Source organism: Echinops telfairi, unplaced genomic scaffold, assembly GCF_000313985.2.
Source record: "Echinops telfairi isolate 266 unplaced genomic scaffold, ASM31398v2 ScPeMD7_443;HRSCAF=831, whole genome shotgun sequence".
NCBI classification, from domain to species: domain Eukaryota; kingdom Metazoa; phylum Chordata; class Mammalia; order Afrosoricida; family Tenrecidae; genus Echinops; species Echinops telfairi.
In genome coordinates this window covers 36,062,391-36,070,481 of record NW_022104341.1, presented here as the reverse complement: position 1 = coordinate 36,070,481, position 8,091 = coordinate 36,062,391, and the positions used below count along the sequence as shown (strand labels likewise).

The 8,091-nt window shown below is 46.0% G+C and overlaps 1 protein-coding gene across 1 annotated transcript in view; it reads right to left on the bottom strand.

Annotated features, from left to right (window-relative positions):
- CTBS (chitobiase) overlaps positions 1–5,707 on the bottom strand; it is a 14,393-nt gene extending 8,686 nt beyond the window's left edge. Inside the window, exons 1-3 of the mRNA XM_013003823.2 lie at positions 5,552–5,707; positions 2,018–2,156; positions 731–939 (exon numbers count right to left, since the gene is read on the bottom strand). Coding sequence (XP_012859277.2) covers positions 731–939; positions 2,018–2,156; positions 5,552–5,707 — 504 coding nt within the window. The remainder of the gene's footprint in view (positions 1–730; positions 940–2,017; positions 2,157–5,551) is intronic.
- Between the last annotated feature and the right edge of the window lie 2,384 nt (positions 5,708–8,091).

Below are 8,091 nucleotides of genomic sequence, written 5' to 3'. Positions count from 1 at the left end.
TTGTTTGGGCAATGGGGAAGTACACTGCCTTTTGCCATTACTCTGGCAAGTGCTGGAGAGTTGTCCTTTGAATCCTATCGGGCCTTGGGTGCTTTTCAAGTAGTTCAGCATCTATGAAATAAGGGAAGCACTTCCTTCCTCTTAGGCAAGAGCTCCTAGTATAATCGCCCTGATTCCTACTCTCCCACTGCCTATGTAGATGGCAAAATTGAAAACCCTGTAACCAGCGTACAATGGAAACGGTTAGAGAAGGACAACTCCAATAGTTTCCACGAACATCAGCCATATAAATGTTGTAAGACACAGCACCGTCAAAGGTGAACAACTTGCAAGACCCCAAGAAACCAGGCAGCCCCACCAAGGTCCAACACTCAAAGGCTTCCCTGAACTTCCAGCGCGGCCGCAGGGCAAGGTGACGGGGCAATTCCAGTGCCGGGTGTGAACTGCGAGAAGAGAGTTCTCGTGGTTGTTAGGTGCGGCCAAGCTGGTTCTAACTCATTGCAGCCGACCCCGTGTGGGACAGAACGAAATACCGCCTGGTCCTGCACCATCGGCACAACTGCTCTATGTCTGAGCCCATTAGTGAAAGCCCCTTAAAATTCCTCTAGTCACACTCCAATGTTCCAGGAAAAAATTTAGAAAATATATACTGAATGTCAACCCCCCACCCACTCTGTTACTTTTTGATAGAGAAGATATGGCGGTTCCAAAGACATAAATGAATTTTTACCTGCGATCCTTCAATTTCACGGTGGAAAGCATCTGTGGTTTCTTTGACTAAAGCAGTTAATGCATCATATTCTGGTGATGAACAATTCACTTCTTGCTCTATGTCTATGTTAATTCCATCCATATATTGTTTTTTGGCCAAATCCAGTTGTTGAGCTATCCAAGATGCTCTAAAAGTAGGGTCAGTGATGTCCTTTACAGACACATCTCCTGGGGGTGGGGGGTGGGGGAGAGGAATATATCTTCTGTGCAAATATGTATTTCACAGTTGAAAAGAATTTACCAAATCCATTTCACAGAGATTGAAATGTCTTTAAAATATCACACTGAAACACTAAACTGCCAATTTAACTTCTAACTGGAGAAATAATATAGCAAAAAAGTAGATAAGTATTACTCAGACTCTCCAATCTGACAGTATGCATCAGTTAATAAAATTATTCACAATTAGTAGCAGAACTTGTGCTACAACTAAGGATTATCATGGTAACTACCCTGTTTCCCTGAAAATCAGGCAGTGTCTTATATTAATTTTTGCTCCCAAAGATGTGCTAGGTCTTATTTTCAGGGGATGTCTTATTTTTCCATGAAGAAGAATACAGTACACATTTATTGTGTTTTATTAAAAGAGACCTCGCACTTCCTATCTGCTCCGGCTGTGCTGTGGCCAACAGTGAGCTGTGCGGCTATGGTCCAGAGTCCCGAGTTATGGTAGCTTCGGGGGGCCTTATTTTGGGGGAGGTCTTATTTTTGGGGGGATGCCTTTTATTTCACCGAGAGGCAAAACTGTAAGTAGGTCTTATTTTCAGGGAAACAAGGTAGGCATTCACATTTTGCTCAAAACCATACATTGGTTTAGCTAACTCTTTAAAAATTATATTTATAAAATGAATTATTATATTTATAAAATGAATTAAAAGTGCCTAAGACTAATTTTAAGGTGCTAAAAAATGCCATATAAACATAAAGACTTTTTCCAAAAGTCAGCACTAGTGAGAAGTATATAGGTAACATCAAAGCCCACTGCCATGGTGTCGATGCTGACTCATAGCAACCCTATAGGACAGAGAAAACTGCCCCTTAGAGTTTCCAAGGCTGGACCTCCTTCTAGAAGCAGATGGCCTTACTGTTTTCCCATGGAGCAGCTGGTGACTTTGAACTACTGATCTTTCAGTTAGCAGTCCTATGCTTAACGCACTATAATCACCAAGGCTCCTCCAGGGAACACTACCACTGGCAGGTGTAAATTTACCACATTTACAAACATCTAGTGAAAACTGTCACTTACCTTTTAGCACCACCCTGGCTCCATTTGAATGAGCATAGCACATAAGCTCTGAGTCATATTTTCCAAAAGTCGCCACGGTTGTAATCTGTGACCAATCGTAAGATTTCCAAGTTTTTTGACCAACATCAAACACAAAGACCTGCCAGAACAACCAGGAGAGTTAGGTAAATAAACCAGTGTATGGTTTTAAGCAAAATGTGAATGCTTAATTACCACGTAAGCCAAGAATTGTATGGTGATCATCGGAAAGACACGAAGACACTGCACATATCCCAGACACTCTAGTGGGTATGGAGAGTGCATCCTTGAACAAGGCACACCGAGAACCTGCTCCGTTGGGACCTCTTGCCTAGGATGGTAAAGAAAATAGATCGCCCATCTCTCTTCCACAGAGCTGCAGGGTATACAACGTCAACCTTTGTGTTAGCAGCCGGCGCTTAACGCTGTGCCAGTAGAGCTCCCATGTTTGTACATGTTGCTGTTCGGTGCTATTGATTTGGTCCCAACTCATGGCAACACTATGTCCAACACTGGACAATGTCATCTTTACAAGCATCGCTCTGCCTGAGCCCAAGCTTGTGATCACTGCCTCAGCCCGTCTTATGGAGGGCCTTCCTTGAGGTGTAATCCATAGTGAAGGCTGTAGTTTTTATCTTCCTCCCTCAATAGGTGCTCCAAGTTCCTTGTTTCCAGCATGCAAAGTTGTATGATCTGCATATTGAAAGTTAAGAATAGAGTTTCCTCCAACTCTGATGCCTCATTTTTTTCATACAGCCCAGTTTCTTGGATTATTTGCTCAGAATACACATGGAACTAAGTATAGTGAAAGGAGACCACCTTTCTTGGTTTAAAACTAAACAGTATCCCCTTATTCTGCTCAAATGACTCCACGTGAGCGTGACGAAGTGGTCTGGGCTCGCATTGCCTTAGCAATGTTATCTACAATTAGTTACCATCAAAACAGCCTTTGTACCAACCGACCTGTGATTTATATCTATCTAATCTCCAGGCTCAAAGTTAATCATCTGCTAGATTAAGAATTTGGAACGATTCCTGTCTCTACAAAACATTAGTTCTCTGGACTACCCTTTCCCGTCTCCCTGACAGGGTCTAACTTCTGCCAACTCTCAGTAGTCAGGTGGTTTTAGTCTTAATGTTATCTCCATCAAGGTGTTTGGTAAAGTGGGAAAAGGTTTTATAATGGTTAGATAAGTCGAGGACATTTTATTGAAAGGCCTGTTTTTAATCTCCCTTCTTGGATATCCTGAGGAAAGAAGAGAGGAAGACCTGGAGGTCAAGTTTAAACCCTTCGCAGCTAACTGAAAGATCGATGATTTAAATGCACCAGCCAATCCGCAGAAGAAGAGATGTGGCGGTCTGTTTCCATAAACACTGTACTTTTGGAAATCCTAGTGGGCATTGCACCTGTCCTCTAAGGTGACTATGAGTCAGTCTCAGCTTGAAGGTAGCTGGTTTGGGTGCAGAAAGGCTGGTAAAGAAAACATGGAGAAAATGTTGAGTAGGAATAGCCTCACATCTTGATCATTTTGCCAAAGAGGGATTTTGTAACAATCCTTTTATGTTTACTGTTATATATTTAGATTAAAGCAATCAATGTCTTTCAACCTGCAAAAAAAAGAAATAGAAAACGAAAACATTCCACCCTCTACCACACTGTTTGGGATTGCTAAAATCCCTCCAACTAAATCTCATTCCCTCAGAAACCAAGAAATGGGAGCAGGGAGCCATGGTGGTACGGTGGATGAGTGGCCGATCACTAACAGAAACGTCACCTGTACGTCGCCAGCTGCTCTGCGGGAGAGAGTGCCAGCAGTCCACAGTCTGCTTCCACGAAGATTTATAGCCGTGGAAACCAGTGGGACAGGTCTGCTCAATCTTATACGGTCACCCTGAGTCAGAATTTGACTTGATAGCAGTGGGATTTTTGTGTTTGATCGGTTGTGTTTTTGTTTTGTTTTATTTTAAATTTTGTTGTTAGGTGCTGTCAGGTCATTTCCCACTCACGGTGATGCCACTTTGTACAGCAAAGCAAACCACTGCCTGGTCCTGCACCAGCCACACAATTGCTTTAGCGCTTGAGCCCATGGTACCGACACTGTCAATCACCTTGTGGACGAGCTTCCTTTTGCCCACGGCCCTTTCACTTTTGGCAGATCATGGTACAGTTCAAGATTCTTGACCAGCACAATAATTCAAACGCATCGATTATTCTTGGGTCTTCCTTTCACGTGCATCTGAATGACTGAAAATACCACGGATGGCTGGGGTCAGAGGCACCTTAATTCTCAAGGTAACATCCTTGCTTTGCAAGGTCTTGAAAGAGGTCTTGCGCAGCCAATGTACCCGGTGCAATGAGTAATTTGATCTCCCAACTGCTGCTTCCGTGAGAATTGACTGTATCCAAGTAAGATTAAATCCTTGACAACTTCAATGTTTTCTCCATTTATCATAGTGTTACCTCCTGGTCCAGTTGTGAGGATTTGGGTTTTCTTTACATTGAGTATCAATCCATGCTGAAGGCTGCCATCTCGATCTTCATCAGCAAGTGCTTCAGGTCCTCCTCACTTTCAGCTAGCAAGGTTGGGTCACCTGCATACCACAGGTTGTTAATAAGTCTTCCTCCAATTCTTCTTACTATAATCCAGCTTCTCTGATTAGTTGCTCAGCATACAGATTGAATAAGTAGAATGAAAGGATACAATCGTGATGCACACCTTTCCTGATTTTAAAGCATGCAGTATTCCCGTGTTCGGGTCCAAGGACTGCCTCCTGAATCCATTACAGCCTCCTGGTGAGCACACTGGACTCTTCTGGAGTTCCTATCCTTCTCAAGTTTACCCATGCTTTATCACCGGCCGCACAGTGGGATGCCTTTGGACAGTCAGTGAAACACAAGTAAACATCCTGCTATGCTCTGCTTTCAGCTAAGGTCTAGCTACCATCACCACCGATAGCCTTTGATCCAAGTCCTCTTCTGGATCTGGCCGGAACCTCTCCTGGCTCCCTGTCAATCACTGTACCGCTCCAACTGTGGTTGGTTGATCTGCAAAATTTACTTGCATGTGATATGATAGCGTCTATGATTTGTGGATTCTCTTGGGTCTCCTTTCTTTGGAATGGGTACAAATATGGATCTCCTCCAGAGAGTTGGCCAGGTACTGCCTTCCAAATTTCCTGGCAAAGACAAGTCAGGGCTTCCAGTGCTATCTTAAATTTAGGGAACACCTAAATCACTCTGTGTTTGTTGCTTGGACAGCCAGAAGCACCAGAAATGGTAAAGAGGCTGCCTTTGAAAATCAGATCTGGGTTTTACTCTTTTCTGCAGTTTCTTGGGCGTTACTGACTGAGTTTCTCAACCACTCAGGGCCCGTTTCCTCCTTTCAAGCGAAGGCAGCCAGGAAACAGAAACTCCCTCCCCGCGGGATGAAAACCGGTCTGGACACGCACATCACCTCCACTACAGTCCTCCTGGGGTCTTGGGGCGCACATCAGGAAACAACCAAAGGGGCTCACCTCGTAGTCTGCGTGGTGGCGGACCGGTTGGCACAGCGCTGGGTGCTCGCACGGGCAGTCGGCCCGGGCCGCGAGGGGCAGCGCCAGTAGCAGGAGAGCGAGCCCCGGGAGCGGGCGGCGCGCGGGGGCTGCCAGGCGTGGGGCCCGGCGGGCCATCGCGACGTGCCGGCGGGTCGCGGTCCCTGGCGGACTGCCGGGCGTGCCAGCTCCCGCGGCCGGGCGGGGTGCCACCCCGGGGCGCGGCCTGGGCGGGGGAGGCGCGGGGCAGTCGCCTGGGTTCAGAGTGTAAAGGAGAAGGAAGTGCAGGAAGAGGCGCATCCTGAAAGGGCCCGTGCCCCCTCCCCGTGGGCCCTCCGGCCGAGCACCTCTCTTTGGATCTGTCCGGTGTTTGCCTTCTCGGGTGGAGTCTGGAAGTCGAGCAAACTCGCCGCGGCTGTAACTATTATCTTGTCATTGCGTTTGCCCAAGAACGGGTTGAAGGTCCTACTAGATGGTGCCCTATAGACTTGCTGTGAGTCAGAATCAACTTGACCGCAGCGAGTTTGGAGTAGATGGTTCAGGCATCCAAGCGATGCTGACGGTTAACTCCAAGGTCAGCGGTTAAAACCCACACGCAGCTTTGCAGGAGGAGGAGGAGGCTGTTTGCTCTTGGAAAGGTTTACAGCCTCAGACATTCTCCCGAAGGTCACCATGCATCAGAAATGAGTTCACGGACATCGGTCTGGTGTGTGTGTGAGTGGCTGCTGGGAGACGCCCTCAAGTTGGCGCCAACTCACAGCGACCCTCCGCGCAGCAGCATGAACGCCTGTGCCATCCTGTGCTGTGGCTTCCATGGTTGCAGCCGCTGTGCCAATTCATCTCCTTGAGTGGCCTCCTCCGTTTCACTGCCCATCCGCCTTACCCAGCACAGTGTTCTTCACCAGGGACGGTCTCTCCTACCCGGGACCAAGTCTCACTGCCTCACTTCGAAGGTAAACTTTCTCCAGGGCAGATTGGTCGGTTCTAGTGGCAATCCGTGGTGCTTTCAGTATTCTTTGCGGGCACCATCATTCCAATCCATCAATTCTTCTCCGCTCCTCCTTATTCATGGTCCAGCTGTCTTATGCAGCCCAGGGGGTTGACAATACCCTCGTTTGGATCAAGCGTCCCTTAGCCCTCAAAGTAACCTCTCTCATCCTTTAAGAGGCCGTGTGCAGCAGACGTACCCCAGGCAATATGTCATTTCATGTCTTGGCTGATTGTTGTTCCAGGTAAAATGAGCTCCTTGACAACTTTCATCGTTGCTCTGCTTAGTGTGGTGTGGTCTACTGGTCCAGCTGTGAGGACTTGTTTTCTTTTCATTGAGTTGCCATTCACACGGAAGGTTGCAGGCCTTGACCTTCATCAGCAAGTGCTCCAAGTCCTCCTCACGTTCAGCAAGCAAGATGTGCCATCTGCGTATATCGCAGGCTGTTTACAAGCTTTCCTCCAGTTCTGAGGCCGTATCTCTCTTCACATAGTCCACTTTCTCAGACTATTTGCTCTGCACACAGAACAAATGAACATGGTGAAAGGATACAATCCTGACGAGCACCTTTTCTGATTTTAAACCAATATATCCCCTCAGCCTGTTCAAATGCCTGCCTCTTGACCTATGCACAGGGTTCCTATGAGAACAATGAAGTGTTCTGGAATTCCCATTCGTCACAATATTATCCACAGGTTGTTATGATCGCCACAGTTGGATGTTCTCACTGTGTTAATAAAACACAAACAAGCATCTTTCTGATCCTCTCTTCTTTAAGCCAAGATCTCTAAGACATCGGCAATGATGTTCCTGGTTCCACATGCTTTTCTCAAGCCAGGTTGAATTCCTGACAGCTCCCTGCTGATGCACTGCTGCCAGAATGGTCGCTGGATCCTCAGCAAAATGCCACGTGCGTGTGGAATCAATGACGTTGTCTGGCACTTCTGCATTCCGTTGGATCATTTTTCTTAAAAAAACCAGTTTTTTTAAGGATCATTTTTCTTAAAAAAAAACAGGTCTCTCCTGATAATGTACCTAAAGGATATGAGCCGAAGACTCACCATACTTGCTTCTAAAGAGCATTCTGGTAGTACTTCTTCCAACACAGATTCATTTGTTTGTTTTTTGGCAGTCCATGGTACTTTCAAGATTCGTTGCCAGCGCCAAAATTCAAATGCATCAATTCTTCTTCGGGCTCTCTTCTTCAATGTCCAACTTTCACGTGGGGTAGGATCCTATTCCTTTAAAGGTAGGGCAATTCGACAATAGTCATTGTGTTTGATATATTAGAAACCATTAGGCGACATATTATGTTCATACATGAAAAACCCCTTTCCACTTCTGCTGAACTTACAGCAATTGGTCTGAGAATAATTTTAGTTCTTTGAACACTTTCAGGAATTTCATAATTAATTCATAATACCTTGTGGAAATTTGGGGCATAACACAAAGTTGAAACTAATGACAGTGTGTCACCCTCTGGTTTTTGACACTTTTTCTCTTGATGTTATATGTTTGCTTACTGAAGTCCAAA